At 45.6% G+C, this 17509-nt stretch overlaps 1 protein-coding gene, 1 long non-coding RNA gene and 1 other non-coding gene across 10 annotated transcripts in view; 1 reads left to right on the forward strand and 2 right to left on the reverse strand.

Moving 5' to 3' along the window:
• The window catches only part of LOC136937295 (fas-binding factor 1 homolog), a 29935-nt gene extending 14736 nt beyond the window's left edge, over positions 1–15199 (forward strand). For 6 of the 7 annotated variants that reach the window (XM_067230857.1, XM_067230859.1, XM_067230858.1 and 3 more), the window contains 11 exons: positions 2952–3158; positions 3470–3577; positions 8655–8785; positions 8991–9097; positions 12118–12240; positions 12416–12601; positions 13437–13634; positions 13941–14078; positions 14342–14423; positions 14546–14670; positions 15073–15199. In XM_067230857.1, coding sequence (XP_067086958.1) covers positions 2952–3158; positions 3470–3577; positions 8655–8785; positions 8991–9097; positions 12118–12240; positions 12416–12601; positions 13437–13634; positions 13941–14078; positions 14342–14423; positions 14546–14670; positions 15073–15174 — 1507 coding nt within the window. In that variant the 3' untranslated portion in view covers positions 15175–15199. The remainder of the gene's footprint in view (positions 1–2951; positions 3159–3469; positions 3578–8654; positions 8786–8990; positions 9098–12117; positions 12241–12415; positions 12602–13436; positions 13635–13940; positions 14079–14341; positions 14424–14545; positions 14671–15072) is intronic. The other variant, XM_067230861.1, reaches the window with a different exon arrangement.
• On the reverse strand, positions 15195–16450 carry LOC136937372 (uncharacterized). Of its 2 annotated transcripts, none has more exons than XR_010875222.1 (5): positions 16260–16450; positions 16031–16139; positions 15748–15796; positions 15501–15535; positions 15195–15337 (listed from the first exon to the last, which is right to left on the reverse strand). It is a non-coding gene; the product is annotated as an uncharacterized lncRNA (long non-coding RNA). The 2 variants fall into 2 exon arrangements; XR_010875221.1 differs by having other exon boundaries at positions 16343–16449.
• LOC136941400 (small nucleolar RNA R38) lies at positions 15399–15468 on the reverse strand. Its single transcript, XR_010876521.1, has one exon. It is a non-coding gene; the product is annotated as a small nucleolar RNA R38 (small nucleolar RNA).
• Positions 16451–17509: the final 1059 nt, after the last annotated feature.

Raw genomic sequence — 17509 nt, forward strand, 5'->3', positions numbered from 1 at the left:
CTCACAACACTTTGCACCACCTCTGCCAACATTATAATTCTCTGAGATATAAATATTCATGTAAACACCCCCTCCTGCCACTTTGCAGCTGAGTTTCTGCAACTACTGGACTGCCTTAACCTCCAACAGCATGTTGATGTCCCCACACACTCTAAGGGGCACACACTAGACCTTGTCATTTCAAACTCCACCCCCATTAGCAACCTTTTTGTGTATGATCTGGGTGTGTCTGATCACAAGGCCATCTCAATGGACTTACTTCCCCCCCCCCTCCCACACCAAAGAAAAGCGTCAAATATGCTTCAGAGACCTGAAAAAGATCAACCCAGGCACCCTGACCATAGACCTCCAGCATCTCTCCTCTGCCGATTTCTCCTCAGTCAATGAATTGGTTGACTTCTACAATAAATCACTTAGCAGTCTCCTAGATCTTCACGCCCCTCTCAGAACAAAAACTGTCACCTTTTCACACTCAGCCCCTTGGTACACCTGTGAACTGCGGAAGATGAAAACAGCTGGGCGTGTCCTTGAGCGACGCCTCAAAGCCTCAGGACTCACTGTCCATAGGCAAGCCTATAGAGTCCACCAAGGTCACTGAGAGAAGCACGGTCACAGTACTACTCCAACATTATCAACAACAGCCCTGGAAACTCCAAACAACTTTTCTCAACTATAAACCACATCCTGAAACCACAAACTCTCTCTCATCTAGAAGCCACAGAAGAAAGGTGCAACAATTTTTATCTCCTTTTTCAGAGAAAAAGTAGACACCCTGTCTATCCCGACTGCCGACCCACAGCTTGGGTTTACCTAACCTCTCTACTGTTTTTCCGGCATCTCACAGCAAGAGGTTTAGAGCATCATCAGAAAGATGAAACCATCCACCTGTGCCCTGGACCCTTTCCCCACAGCCCTGGTAAAATCCAATTTCCATGCCATAAGCCCCCTGATCACAAAGGTCATCAATCACTCACTACTGTCTGGCCATGTTCCATCTACACTGAAAACTGCTGTCATCAGACCACTCCTCAAAAAAGCCACCTTAGACCCAGAAGTTTTTGCCAACTACAGGCCCATCTCCAACCTTCCATTCCTTTCCAAGGTGTTGGAAAAAGTAGTTGCTTCACAACTTCAAGACCATCTACGACCATCTGGTACGCTGCTGCCAAGGACAACAGCAGGCTGCAGCGTATCATCCGCACTGCTGAGAAGTTGATTGGCTGTAATCTGCCTACCCTCGAGGACCTGCACACCTCGAGGAACCGGAGGCGAGCGAGGAAGATTGTGGCCGACTCCTCCCACCCTGGTCACTCCCCTCCGGCAGAAGGCTGCGGTCCATCAGGAGCAATACCACACGCCACAAAAACAATTTCTTCCCTTCCGCTGTTGGCCCCTTCAACAAGGCCAAGAGTTCAAACTGACTTTTATGACTTAATGTCCTAATAATACATTGCTTTTTGCACTGCATCACACAATTGTATCTTGCACTATTTGTATTTTTGGTATATTTTGTATTATTGGAATTTGTATATTTTTATATTGTAAATTACGGCAACTTATGTTTTATTTTATATTCGATTGTATATTTTACTTTAATTCTAATTCCACTTAGTATTGCTAGTTCCACTTAGTATTGCTAGTTATGTACCCTTAGTATAGTTAGTCCTCATATTTAAATTTAAGATTCCTATATGTTTAATGTATGCACCTTCCTGCCAAAGCAAATTCCTTGTCTGTGCAAACTTTCATGGCGAATAAAACCCATTCTGATTCTGAACTAAACAACCAGTCTGGCTTTCGCCACAGCACAGAAACAGCTCTGGTCAGGGTCACAAATGACCTACTGATGACGGCAGACACTGTCTCACCATCTTTGCTCATCCTCTTGGATTTGACTGCAGCGTTTGACTCCGTGGACCACAGCATCCTTCTTCATCGTTTACATTCCGCCATCGGTCTCTCTGACTCTGTCAGAACTGGTTTTTATCCTACCTCACCGGGAGAACTGAGTATGTCGCCTTGGGAGAGGCGAAATCCCTGACACACAACGTCACCTGTGGTGTCCCTCAAGGCTCAGTTCTTGGCCCCATCCTGTTCATTCTCTACATGCTCCGCCTTGGCCATGTCATCGGCCGGCATGGAACTTCATTCCATTGCTATGCTGATGACACTCAACTGTACCTGAGGACAAACCAAACCTCCTCTGCAGCCTTGCTATCATCCACCCTGACCACCTGCCTGGAGGAGATTAAGGCATGGATGAAGCAACATTTCCTGCAATTAAACGGCTCCAAGACTGAAGACATTTTAGTCGGCACCCCTCATCAGGTCCGGTCATCCGTCATCACCAGCATCACTTTTTTGGCCAGGATATTCCACTTTCACCATCAGTCACCAACCTGGGCATTAAAATGGACTCTCATCTGACCTTTGAGGCTCAGATAAAACATCTGTGTAAAACCTCCTTTTTCCCTTACCGCCTGAGGACTCCACAGACTGTGGAATGCTCTCCCTGATCACCTGAGGACTCCACAGACTGTGGAATGCTCTCCCTGATCACCTGAGGACTCCACAGACTGTGGAATGCTCTCCCTGATCATCTGAGGACTCCACAGACTGTGGAATGCTCTCCCTGATCAGTGGAAACGTGGCCCAAAAACCCACCTTTTTAACAGAGCCTTTTGTTTTTTCCAGTTTCTTTTCAGCTTTTTGGTCAACATGATTGTTTTTATTTAATTTTATTTGCCCTTTCTTGTTGTTAACCTGTAGCACTTTGATATTTTAGTTAATATAAAGTGCATTATATATATTATTATATTAATGTACAGTACATTTGAAGTGTTCATAAAAAAACAGAAACATAAATACAGTCTTCGCTCAAAATCTCTGTACTGTTCTCTGTTCTCATGGCTGTTTGTAACCTTTGTGTATAACTGTGTGTGTGTGTGCAGGGCCAGGGTGCAGCTGCTGGAAGAGTCTGCGGGGCAGCAGGAGGCACAGGCGCAGCAGGAGGCTGAGAACCTGCAGGAACGTCTGTCCGACCTGACCCGGCTGGCCCAGCTGGAGAGGAACCAGCTGCAGGAGCAGCTGCAGCACCGCCTGGCCCACACACAGCTGGACCGAGACAGGGAGGTGGAGAGACTACGAGACCTGCAGAGGTGGGAGGGAGGGAGGGAGAGAGGGAGGGAGGTGGAGAGACTACGAGACCTGCAGAGGTGGGAGGGAGGTGGAGAGACTACGAGACCTGCAGAGGTGGGAGGGAGGTGGAGAGACTATGAGACCTGCAGAGCTGGGAGGAAGGGAGAGAGGGAGGGAGGTGGAGAGACTACGAGACCTGCAGAGGTGGGAGGTAGAGAGGGAGGGAGGTGGATTAATACCAGGCAGACTTAGGGTACAGATGGTTATGTGTGTGATGTTCGTCGTGTGTTTAGGGTTAGGGTTGATTGTGTGTGATGATCCTTGTGTGCAGGACGTCTATTCTAGAGATGAAAAAGGATCATGAGGAGCAGGTCCAGACATTGAAGAGGCTGAAGGACGAGGAGATAGACGCTGTGACTAGCGCCACCTCCCAGACCAGGTCACCCAACCACCTACGCTACACACTGATGGCTACTTTTCTGTCAGAAATGTTTGTGCATGTACAGTGGGGAGAACAAGTATTTGATACACTGCCAATTCTGCCAGTTTTCCCACTTACAAAGCATTTAGAAGTCTGTAAGTTTTATCATAGGTACTCTTGAACTGTGAGTGACGGAATCTTAAGCAAAAATCCAGAAAATCACATTGTATGATTTTTAAGTAATTCATTTGCATTTTATTGCATGACACAAGTATTTGATGCATCAGAAAAGCAGACCTTAATATTTGGTATAGAAACCTTTGTTTACAATTAGAGAACATACGTACGTTTCCTGTAGTTCTTGACCAGGGTTGCGCACACTGCAGCAGGGGTTTTGGCCCTCTCCTCCATACAGACCTTCTCCAGATCCTTTAGGTTTCAGGGCTGTTGTTGGGCTATACAGACTTTCAGTTCCCTCCAAAGATTTTCTATTGGGTTCAGGTCTGGAGACTGGCTAGGCCACTCCAGGACCTTGATATGCTTCTTACGGAGCCAGTCCTTAGTTGCCCAGGCTGTGTGTTTCGTGTCGTTGTCATGCTGGAAGACCCAGCCATGACTCATTGTCAATGCTTTTACTGAGGGAAGGAGATTGTTGACCAAGATCTCGTGATACATGGCCCCATCCATCCTCGCCTCAATACGGTGCAGTCGTCCTGTCCCCGTTGCAGAAAAGCATCCCCAAAGAATGATGTTTCCACCTCCATGCTTCACGGTTGGGATGGTGTTCTTGGGGTTGTACTCATCCTTCTTCTTCCTCCAAACACCGAGTGGAGTTTAGACCAAAAAGTTCTATTTTTGTCTCATCAGACCACATGACCTTCTCCCATTCCTCCTGTGGATCATCCAGATGGTCATTCCTCCTGTGGATCATCCAGATGGTCATTCCTCCTCTGGATCATCCAGATGGTCATTCCTCCTCTGGATCATCCAGATGGTCATTGGCAAACTTCAGACGGGCCTGGACATGTGCTGGCTTGAGCAGGGGGGACCTTGCGTGCGCTGCAGGCAGTGTTGTGCACGTTCATACCTCTCATGAACTCGTTCAAAGTTCAGTTCATACAAGTAAACATGAATAGTTCACGTTCATAGTTCACCATTTAAATTCTGAACTAATTCATAGTTCAGTTAATTTCATAGTTTTAAGGTGTGTGTTTACTGTGTATAAAAATACTGTGTACAAAAAATAATAATGTGCATCAGATCAGATGTAGTCGCTGAGTCTGCGTCTGCTTTCACTTGCCATTTTTATGAGACCAAGAGCTGTTGTCTTGGAATACGTTGCTTGTCTGGTCTATATGTGTGTGCGATGAATCATGGGCTACGTAGTGCGAAGTCGAGTTAGTTGGTTTAGGTTAGGCTCCATAGCGAGAATGTTATGGGCACTGAGCAACGACATGGTGCAAGCATTCGATTTAGACAGCGTCTCTACTCAGGAGAAGGAAAACGTTTTAGCTAGACCTCAGATAATATTTTAACACCCTTAGCCGGGATGCTAATCGAGGAGTCGGGAGTCAACCGGTGGGAGTACTGAGTGTTTATTATCGATACACAGACAGTTGTGGGCCACTGTCTACGCCTTAACTTATAAAAGAACAATTCTAATACCGATGCTTAATCGCTCTTGACCTGCTGTTTACTCAACGACATGTATTGTTGCACTCGAAGTAATACAGAGATTGATGCCCGCCAAAACACGCTTATATATAGGCTACAGCCAAAAGACCCACCCCAGCTATCCCACAACCCCCCAGAGCCTCTAATAAGAACCTGAACATTTACAAACACACTTAAATGAATGTCCAATAACACAGGGTCGCCACAATATGAACGTGTTCACCGTTCAAATTCATTATTTATCATTAAGTTTCGTTCAGTTCATCGTTCTCATAAAAATGAACGTGTTCAAAAAGAACGCGTTCATGCACAACACTGGCTGCAGGATTTTAATCCATGACGGCGTAGTGTGTTACTAATGGTTTTCTTTGAGACTGTGGTCCCAGCTCTCTTCAGGTCATTGACCAGGTCCTGCCGTGTAGTTCTGGGCTGATCCCTCACCTTCCTCATGATCATTGATGCCCCACGAGGTGAGATCTTGTGTGGAGCCCCAGACCGAGGGAGATTGACCGTCATCTTGAACTTCTTCCATTTTCTAATTATTGCGCCAACTGTTGTTGCTTTCTCACCAAGCTGCTTGCCTATTGTCCTGTAGCCCATCCCAGCCTTGTGCAGGTCTACAATTTTATCCCTGATGTCCTTAGACAGCTCTCTGGTCTTGGCCATTGTGGAGAGTTTGGAGTCTGTTTGATTGAGTGTGTGGACAGGTGTCTTTTATACAGGTAACTGGTTCAAACTGGTGCAGTTAATACAAGTAATGAGTGGAAAACAGGAGGGCTTCTTAAAGAGAAACTAACAAGTCTGTGAGAGCTGGAATTGTTACTGGTTGGTTGGTGATCAAATACTTATGTCATGCAATAAAATGCAAATTAATTACTTAAAAATCATACAATGTAATTTTCTGGATTTTTGTTTTAGATTCCGTCACTCACAGTTGAAGAGTACCTATGATAAAAATTACAGACTTCTGTGTGTCTGTGTGTAGGTCTCTAGCAGGGGTGATAGTCAAATCAAATTTATTTGTATAGCCCTTTTTACACGCAATCATGTCACAGAGTGCTTCACATACGCCCATAGAACTGCCCCTCAACCAACCTAAACTCTCAAGGAAGACAAGGAAAAACTCCCAGAAAAACTCCCAACAGGAGAAAAAATGGAACAAACCTTGGGAGGAGCAATTCAGAGAGGGATCCCCTCCTCCAGAGACGGTTGGTGAGAGAGAGGAGCAGAACACAGGCTAAACATAGTCATACAGTGTCAATGGGTTTTGAAACACCAAAATCCATTGTTCAACTTTATAGATGTAGGACAGGACCGGGAGACTCGCGACCAGGTCCAGCGTTTGCCGACCGACGACCAGGCAGGTGCTGACAGCTCAAACCCCCCACACCACAAGGGATGTGTGTGTGTGGGGGGGGGGGGGGACAGAGAGAGGAGAGCAGGGATTAGAGAATGCCAGGAGCAGCTAACAGTTACAGTCATAATAGAATGAGATCCCCACCGGTCAAGTGTGGACTGGTGCAGCAATTTAACAGAGCAAAAAAGGGGTCCAGCCCCACACACCAAGACAGCGACAGCCCCCCTCGGTTGGAACATGAAATCTGTTCCAGGGGAAAGAACTCTAAAATAAGTTATACTTATAGAATAAGGATGAAAACAACCCGTCCCCCGTTGCCTTCAACTAGTAACAGAAACAATAACAGTAATAATATACAGCAACGGAAACTATAACAGTGAGAATATACAGTAACAGATTTACTTTATTTGTAACATCTACATGTAACATCCAGATGGGGCAATGTGAACATATAAGCTATAATTACAATTTAAAAGTTACATGTGATACACACATAGGCAAACACATACCCCAGATTTACATAGAAGTAAATACACACATACTTACCTTTTAACAATCGTAGAATTGACTAAACAATAACGTTTTTAACCAAATTTTGAATGTCGAAACAGTATCAGCCTCCTTAATTGAGACAGGTAATTTTTTCCAGAGAAGAGGTGCTCTATATGAGAACGCCCTACCTCCGGCTGTTTTTTTCTTAATTTTGGGAACCACCAGATAGCCGGCATCTTGAGATCTAAGTGACCTTGCGGGGCAATAGGGTGCAAGGAGACCGTAGAGGTACAGTGGTGCCAATCCATGCAGAGATTTGTATGTTAGTAGTAGAACTTTGAAGTCAGCTCTGGCTTGGATAGGGAGCCAGTGTAAAGAGACGAGTAGATGTTATGTGATCAAACTTTGTTGTTCTAGTCAATAGTCTAGCAACAGCATTTTGCACCCGCTGTAAATTTTTTAGGTAGGTAATTGGGAGGCCAGAGAACAACACATTGCAGTAGTCCAATCGGGACGTAACAAATGCATGTATTAGTTTTTGCGCATCATCCTTTGAGAGGAATTTTTGTATTTTGGCAATATTACGTAGATGGAAAAATGCAGTTCTGGTAATTTGCTTAATATGGTACTCAAACGAAAGGTCTGGGTCCATTGTGACTCTTAAATTTTTTACCAGCTGGCTTTGAGAGACTTTGACGCCGTCTATGTCTAAGGTCAGATTGGATCAATTATTTCTTTATTTTTTAGGACCGAAAATTTGAACCTCGGTTTTATCCGAATTAAGAAGAAGGAAATTTGCAGTCATCCAAGTTCTTAACCCAGAAACACATTTTTCCATAGCATGTGGAAATTTCCAGACTTTATAGACATATATAGCTGAGTATCATCTGCATAACAGTGAAAATTTACCCCAGAGCTTCTAATTATGTTTCCTAAAGGCAACATATAGAGTGAAAATAACAGAGGGCCTAGAACTGAACCCTGCGGTACTACGATCTAAACCACTTAAGTGACGTACCAGAAATCCCAACATAGTTCTCCATACGTTCCAGGAGAATCTCATGATCCAGTGTCAAAAGCTGCACTTGGGTCTAGAAGAACCAGGACAGAGATAGAGCCCGCGTCAGAGGCTGATAATAGATCATTGACTACCTTGTCTAATGCAGTTTCAGTGCTGTGGTGGAGACGAAATCCAGACTGGAGAGGTTCATAAAGCTGATTTGAGGACAGGTGCTCAGTGAGCTGTTGTGCCACAGCCTTTTCTAAAATTTTGGAGAGAAATGGCAAATTTGAAATTGGCCTGTAATTGCTAAGACTGTGTGTGTGTGCAGGTCTCTAGCAGGGGTGATGGAGCAGATGTGTGTGTGTGTGTGTGTGTGCAGGTCCCTTGCTGGGGTGATGGAGCAGATGTGTGTGTGTGTGTGTGCAGGTCTCTAGCAGGGGTGATGGAGCAGATGTGTGTGTGTGTGTGTGTGCAGGTCTCTAGCAGGGGTGATGGAGCAGATGTGTGTGTGTGTGTGTGCAGGTCTCTAGCAGGGGTGATGGAGCAGATGTGTGTGTGTGTGTGTGCAGGTCCCTTGCTGGGGTGATGGAGCAGATGGAGCAGTTCTCGTGCCGCCTGGGGGAGCTGGTGGAGAACAGCAAGGAAAGCACAACCCAGGGTCTCCAGCAGGGGGCGCAACACAGGGATGAGCAGCTACGCAGTACGCACACACACATACACAGATGCACAAACACACACACACAGATGCACGCAACTGTGTAACTGTGTGTGTGTGTTCAGTGCTGCAGGGCATAACCCTAACCGTGGAGGAGGAAAGGGTAACTGTGTGTGTGTGTTCAGTGCTGCAGGGCATAACCCTAACCGTGGAGGAGAGGGTAACTGTGTGTGTGTGTGTGTGTGTTCAGTGCTGCAGGGCATAACCCTAACCGTGGAGGAGGAGAGGGTTCGTCTGCAGCAGCTTGTTTCCAAGATGGACACTCAGCTAGCTGAGCAGCACAGACAACTGGAGAAGGTGCACACACACACACACACACACACACACATGTGACTGGTTAGTGTATTAACGTGTGTGTGTAGGAGAGGTGGAGGGAGACTGCAGAGCAGCGTGTAATATAATTTTAGGATGTACAGTTAGGTCCATAAGTATTTGGACATTGACACAATTTTCATCATTTTGGCTCTGTATACCACCACAATGGATTTGAAATGAAACAATCAAGATGTGCTTTAAGTGCAGACTTTCAGCTTTAATTTCAGGGTATTTACATCCAAATCAGGTGAACGGTGTAGGAATTACAATACATTTTATATGTGGCCCCCCCCTTTTTAAGGGATCAAAAGTAATTGGACAATTGGCTGCTCAGCTGTTCCATGGCCAGGTGTATGTTATTCCCTCATAAAGGGAGTTTGTTATTTCATTGACAAGGAGCAGATAAAAGGTCTAGAGTTCATTTCAAGTATGGTATTTGTGTTTGGAATCTGTTGCTGTCAACTCTCAATATGAAGTCCAAAGAGCTGTCACCATCAGTGAAGCAAGCCATCGTTAGGCTGAAAAATCAAAACAAACCTATCAGAGAGATAGCAAAAACATTAGGTGTGGCCAAATCAACTGTTTGGTACATTCTTAAAAAGAAAGAACGCACTGATGAGCTCAGCAACACCAAAAGACCCGGAAGACCACGGAAAACAACTGTGGTGGATAACAGAAGAATTATTTCCCTGGTGAAGAAAAACCCCTTCACAACAGTTGGCCAGATCAAGAACACTCTCCAGGAGGTAGGCGTATCTGTGTCAAAGTCAACAATTAAGAGAAGACTTCACCAAAGTAAATACAGAGGGTTCACCACAAGATGTAAACCATTGGTGAGTCTCAAAAACAGGAAGACCAGATTAGAGTTTGCCAAAAAACATCTAAAAGAGCCTGTACAGTTCTGGAACAACATCCTATGGACAGATGAGACCAAGATCAACTTGTACCAGAATGATGGGAAGAGAAGAGTATGGAGAAGGGAAGGAACTGCTCACGATCCAAAGCATACCACCTCATCAGTGAAGCATGGTGGAGGTAGTGTTATGGCGTGGGCATGTATGGCTGCCAATGGAACTGGTTCCCTTGTATTTATCGATGATGTGACTGCTGACAAAAGCAGTAGGATGAATTCTGAAGTGTTTCGGGCAATATTATCTGCTCAGATTCAGCCAAATGCTTCAGAACTCATAGGACGGCGCTTCACAGTGCAGATGGACAATGACCCGAAGCATACTGCGAAAGCAACCAAAGAGTTTTTTAAGGCAAAGAAGTGGAATGTTCTGCAATGGCCAAGTCAATCACCTGACCTAAATCCAATTGAGCATGCATTTCACTTGCTAAAGACAAAACTGAAGGGAAAATGCCCCAAGAACAAACAGGAACTGAAGACAGTTGCAGTAGAGGCCTGGCAGAGCATCACCAGGGACGAAACCCAGCGTCTGGTGATGTCTATGGGTTCCAGACTTCAGGCTGTCATTGACTGCAAAGGATTTGCAACCAAGTATTAAAAGTGACAATTAGATTTATGATTGTTAGTTTGTCCAATTATTTTCGGTCCCTTAAAAAAGGGGGGGCCACATATAAAATGTGTTGTAATTCCTACACCATTCACCTGATTTGGATGTAAATACCCTGAAATTAAAGCTGAAAGTCTGCACTTAAAGCACATCTTGATTGTTTCATTTCAAATCCATTGTGGTGGTATACAGAGCCAAAATGATGAAAATGGTGTCAATGTCCAAATACTTATGGACCTAACTGTATGTACAATTAATGTGTTTCAAATGTGGTTCATTAATAAGAAAAATGCTGGAACATCAACTTCTGTTTTCTGCAGGATTAGGAGATAATTAAGCAGAGTTTGTAGAAAGTTGAGATGTTGTAAAGCTTAGGAACTGTTGGGGGATTTTTATGATAGGGCAGATGGCTCGATGGCTATCTGTTTGACTGCATGCTCTTATGGTTCTTCCCTTTGGGACTTATTTGTTTTTCACAATGTATGTTTCATGTTTGGCTACCCACAATGTTTGGGGCTATCTCGTTGTTATGATCAGTGACCTATGCTCTCTTGTAAATCTCTCTCTTGGAAGTCACTTTGGATAAAAGCGTCTGCTAAATGCATAAATTTAAATCTGTATTAGCTATTTCTGAGGGTGATGACCCCACAAAGATCAGTTGACCATTTTGGATGGTCAACTTCTTTGTTTTATGGAGTTTTATGACGTCCTGACTTAGAGAGAAATGCAGCATGAGAGTTCTTATCACCTGGGGGGAGGAGCTTTGGGACATTAAGTTCTGATGCTGTGTTTATGTTTATTAAGGATCCCCATTAGTCTACACCGTAGTGGAGACTATACTTCCTGGGGTCCAGGCAGAAAACATTACAATAGAAATCATAACATGCAGTACAACATGATCAATGTTGGTGAACAAAAACACAAACTTAGAAAACAACATTTACAGTAAAAATAAAATAACAAGCAAAAACAAAGACTTAAAACATCATTGTTGTCTGTCCTAAAATAATAACCTAATCTACTCTAATTTCCTTTCTGATTATTGCTGCCTTAAGTTTCCTTTTGAAATCACATGTATTTCTTGTTAGAGTCAAATATGAGGGGAGCACATTCCAGTATGCAATAGCTCTGTACATTACCGTTTTCTTAAGTGCATTGGTTCTGGGTAGAGGAAGAGTAAAGTGACGACTTAGTGCCGTCTAGTATTAAAACTATGTCTCTCATTTGCATGTGATAGCTGTAGAGACAAACTGTTTCAACTATGATTATATTGTCTTAGGAGTAGGCTTGTAGTGTATGAGTGTATGTAAGACGTGTTAGGATCCTTATCGATCTGCTGAACGACATTGGCGCTACGTGTCCTCTTGTAGATTGGTCACAGAGTACTCTGTCTTGTACTTTTATAGTCCTGACAATCCAAGTACACAGTGTCTTCAGAATATTTCCTTAACAAGGGTTAGTGTATATTAAAGTGTATGTATGTAGGAGAGGTGGAGGGTGACTGCCGAGCAGGCGAAGGCAGAGGCTGCTCAGCGAGGCCTGGAGGAGGAGAGGCGGAGCCTAACCCAGCATGTCGCCATGGAGAGAGAGGAACTGGAGAGGGCCAAGGTAAACCCTGACCCCATGAGCTTTCCTTGACCACTGATCCCCTTGATCCCTTGACCCCTGATCCCCTGACCCTCTTCATCATTTATCTCTCACACCCTCTTTCCATTTTCCATACCCTTCTCTCCATCTCCCCTCTCTTTATCTCTCTCTCTCCCCCCCCCCCCCCCCCCCCCAGACGACCCTGCTGGAGCAGCAGCAGGGGGTGATGCAGCAGTGTGCGGAGGAGAGGCGGAGGCTGGCGGCTGAGTGGAGCCGCTTCCACAGCCAGGAGAGAGAGCAACAGACCAGGGCAGAGAGGGAGGCCAGCCGTGCCCTGGAGAGGGAAGCCAACAGGGAGGCAGCCATTATCAGCATGGCACAGGTACCACCACTGGGGGGGGAGGCAGCCCTTATCAGCATGGCACAGGTACCACCACTGGGGGGGGAGGGGTCTGTAGGTGGTGTGTGTGGATGTATGCTGTGTGTGTGTGTGTGTGTGTTTATTGTTTTTATTGATTTTATGTAAAGCACATTGAGCTACAATTCTTGTATGAAATGTGCTATATAAATAAAGTCTTATTATTATTATATAGTTAACTTGCGATTAATCGCAATTAATCACACATTTTTATCTATTCTAAATGTCCCTTGATTTCTTTTTGTCCCATTCTTTTTTTTCTAATTAAGTTGATCGGATTGCTTAGTGCAAATGTTTTTTTAAATTGAAAACAACGATGCAAATCTTATTGGCATCCATTTCGGCGTCTCGCGCTCGCCATCCACTCAAAACGTAAAGTTAGCCTACTACTCTTTAGCCGACTCGCAAGCCCAAACAAGTGTGTGCGGCGTGCCTGTTGTTTTGTTTCCGGTCTAGCTAGATCTGGTGTGGTGTTGTAGTTTTCTAACGTCAGTAGTTGTTGCAACAGCATGTGAAAAAAACGAACAAAGTTTGCTCGGCCAAAAAGAACGTTAATCTCCCGACAAAAAAATTGGCGTTAATAATGCGTTTAACTGACAGCACTAATTTAAAGACATTGTAGCTTACTAGTTTCTTTGACATCTTCCAATCATAAATATTTCTGTACTCAAGATTGCAATAAATTATTGAGAACACTATCACAGTTCATGTATGTATCAGAATAATACAGAGTTTCTTAAGCCATGAATGTAAAAGGATGTTACCACCTCTGCGTCATGTTGAGCATGGTGTGTTCCAGGAGCAGGCAGAGCTGAAGCTGCGTGCTGGGGAGCTGAAGCAGAGGGAGGAGTCAGTGACCCGGGAGAAGGAGGGGCTAGAGAGGCAGATGGCGGAGCTAGAGAGGCAGAGGGCGGAGCTAGAGAGGGAGAAGGAGCGACTGAGTGGCCTGGCTCTGACTCTGAAGACCCGCGCACAGGAAGTGGAGGCCTTCAGCAAGGTCTGTACTGACACCAAGACCTATACACCAGTCTCCAGAGACTGTGGATTGACAGAAAGACTGTGCTCTATAGACTGTACACTGCCTTATAGACTGCTGTATACTATCTAGACTGGCTTATAGACTGTGCAGACTGTCCTATATAGACTGGCCTATAGACTATATTGGCCTAACCCAACAACTTTAGACTGCTCCTTACAATGCTGCAGGAAGCCTGCTGGCTGTATAGACTACTGTATAGAAGGTGCTGTTTAGATTCCTGTTTAAACTGGGCTGTATTGACTGTAACTGTGCTGTGTGTTACAGCTGGCATCAGAGAGGCATGAGGAGGGGGAGAGGGCGCTGCAGGAAGCCAGGAGGCTGGAGCAGGAGCACCAGGCCAGGCTGCACTCCATACACACCCATCTGGATGCACTCAGGCAGCAGGAGCAGCAGCTGCACCAGGTGTGTGTATGTGTGTCAGATGGCTGAGCGGATAAGGGAATTGGGCTAGTAATCAGAAGGTTGCTGGTTCGATTCCCGGCCGTACAAATGACATTGTGTCCTTGGGCAAGGCACTTCACCCTACTTGCCTCGGGGGAATGTCCCTGTACTTACTGTAAGTCGCTCTGGATAAGAACGTCTGCTAAGTGACTAAATGTAAAATGTGTATGGATATGTACGTGTTTATATAGTCTCCAGTTTGAACTGGCTTTCCGCCCCACTAGGAGAGGGTGAGGATGGCTAATCAGCGCAGAGGGATGGAGATGAGACAGGGCCTTCCCGGCCCGCCTCAGCTGAACACTACAGGTGAGGCTCCCCACAGCATCCTAGTGGCTAGGTGTTCATCTCAGATCTCAACAGGTGAGGCTCCCACAGCATCCTAGTGGCTAGGTGTTCATCTCGGTCTGTTTGTCTTCCCTTGTCACCAGACTTCAGCCCCATGTTGCTGGCTCCCCAGATGGCCTCCACCCTGGAACCCGCTGCACTCCCCTCCAGCCCCGAGGCCACAGAGCTGCAGGCCAGGCTTGCCCTGCTCAGACACACAGCTCAGAAGGTAATTAGCCAGCTAACATCAGGCTCAGAAGGTAGCTAGTTAGCACCTGGTTCAGAATGTAGCTAGACAACACCAGGCCAGGTGAGAACAATACAGCAAACCCCCGACCCTCCAGAGGGGTCCGGGGGCATGCTCCCCTGTAAGAATTTATGAAATGTTAAAGTTGAACGCAACAATGTAGTGCACTTTGAGAGAAAAATTAAGAGGCTAGAAGAATGTAGAAAGCCTTTCCCCACTCTGCCCCAGATGGCTGTGAGGTTTAGGCATTAAGAGTGACAATTGGTTCGAGACAGTTGTATAGTACAGGTAAATTGCTGTTGGCCAAGGCCAGTAGTTGACCAATGTTTACCAGTAGTTTATGCATATTGGAGCTCTAGACGATGACCCATGTTTCTGTCCTAGGACCGTGACTTCCTGCACAACGAGCAGTACTTCCTGAACACACTGAAGAACAACACCACTCTGCCTTCCACACAGACTGACCCAGCTGTCACATTCCATTAACTGACTCATTAAACATAAAATGGGATTTAAATCGTTTTATTAGAAAAGCTATAGTACAGACTGCATTGCATAGTCAGAGTAACAGGTCAGTGGTAGGTGTTTTTTCCATGGTACCAGATGTGGCGAACAGCCTTCCAGGGAGAACCATGGCCATCCTCTGCACCTGGCAAGCAGAACCCTGGTTAGGACACACTCAGAGGGAACATCATCTTAGCAGTGATGAATCTAGCCTCAGGTTACCATGACTCCACAAGAAGGTTCAGACAGGGATAACTTGTTTCATCACAGGCTTGTTAATCTAGTCAAAGTCAACAAACAGTAGATACCTGGTATTGCATGACCCTCAGTCAATGTTGGATACCTGTGGAGAGGCAAACCCATTAAAATACAGATAGTCACTAACCGTAGTTCGTCAGTAACATCACTAGCGTGACGCTAGTGCATCATGCTAAGACACCAAGCTACAGGCTAGCTTAAGGCTGCTAGTGCTACAGGCGGGCGACTCTACAGGCTAGCTGGGAGAGGCTAGAGCTAACAGGCTAGAGCTAACAGGCTAGGCTTTGGCATGCTTACCTGATTGCAATCATCTTTCGACATGATCCTGGGGAGGCCGGAGTGCACGCTACAAAACATGGAGACTTGAATTAGAGAAAACGCTTACTGTAATGGTTCATATGACTGCAAGTTCACTGCTGCACGCAGTCAGGTTACCATGTACTTCAACAGTGGTTGTTCAGACAGGGATAACAAATTCATCATTCACTTTGCCTTTGAGACAAAGACATGCAGTTAAGTAAAAAAAATCGCAGATGCCTAGCGTATAAAGCTAGCTACACTCGTCACATCGGTAACCTACCTTGATGTACGCGTAGACTACGGACAGCATGTCGTTTGAATACACGTGTTCGACGTTAATATCCAAAGGCGGCCCGCTGGCAAAGGCCAACTAAAGTTAGCTGTAGTACCTGTGAAAGAGCATCCAAACGTGCATTTTGGTAGTTAATGAAATTATATGCACCAATACTTCGTGGTCATTATTATTACCCATTTCAATAAGTTAGCTATCCAGCTGTTGCTATGCTTACCGATAGCATGTTGGCCTCCCCTGTCCGTTACTGGCTAGAACTCCTTCTTTGGAAATGTTTGCTAGTTAATGTGGCGTACTCACATTAAATCCCTCTCAGGGCGGCTTGTCAGTAGTTGAAATCGACATGCAGCTTTGTCTTTGCATAATGAGGAGAAAAAAGCACACTACGTTCCGCAAGAACTCCACGGAGACAGAGACAGCGAAGCGGTAGGCACGCGTTTTTATACCGTGGAGCACGTCGATGCCCACGTGACTCATGACGTTTTCATTCTGTCACTTTGACTCTAGAGGGTCGTTTTTAAATTGAGGAATTATGTTTTAAATCTATTTTTCACTCTTATACTTTCATTAATAACAGGTGTAAGAGTTACAATTGTAAGCGTTCCAACTGTGCAAGAGTCAGACCCGGTGCCAAGTGGGTGCCATCACTGTCTCAACCCTCTACCACCCCATCACTGTTACCCCTCTAAGTCCCCATCACTGTTACCCCTCTACCACCCCATCACTGTTACCCCTCTAAGTCCCCATCACTGTTACCCCTCTAAGTCCCCATCACTGTTACCCCTCTACCACCCCATCACTGTTACCCCTCTACCACCCCATCACTGTTACCCCTCTACCACCCCATCACTGTTACCCCTCTAAGTCCCCATCACTGTTACCCTTCTAAGTCCCCATCACTGTTACCCCTCTAAGTCCCTATCACTGTTACCCCTCTAAGTCCCCATCACTGTTACCCCTTTAAGTCCCCATCACTGTTACCCCTCTAAGTCCCCTTCACTGTTACCCCTCTAAGTCCCCATCACTGTTACCCCTCTACCACCCCATCACTGTTACCCCTCTACCACTCCATCACTGTTACCCCTCTAAGTCCCCATCACTGTTACCCCTCTAAGTCCCCATCACTGTTACCCCTCTACCACCCCATCACTGTTACCCCTCTACCACCCCATCACTGTTACCCCTCTAAGTCCCCATCACTGTTACCCCTCTACCACCCCATCACTGTTACCCCTCTAAGTCCCCATCACTTTTACCCCTCTAAGTCCCCATCACTGTTACCCCTCTAAGTCCCCATCACTGTTACCCCTCTACCACCCCATCACTGTTACCCCTCTACCACCCCATCACTGTTACCCCTCTAAGTCCCCATCACTGTTACCCCTCTAAGTCCCCATCACTGTTACCCCTCTACCACCCCATCACTGTTACCCCTCTACCACCCCATCACTGTTACCCCTCTAAGTC

This window comes from Osmerus mordax, chromosome 3 (assembly GCF_038355195.1).
Source record: "Osmerus mordax isolate fOsmMor3 chromosome 3, fOsmMor3.pri, whole genome shotgun sequence".
NCBI lineage: Eukaryota > Metazoa > Chordata > Actinopteri > Osmeriformes > Osmeridae > Osmerus > Osmerus mordax.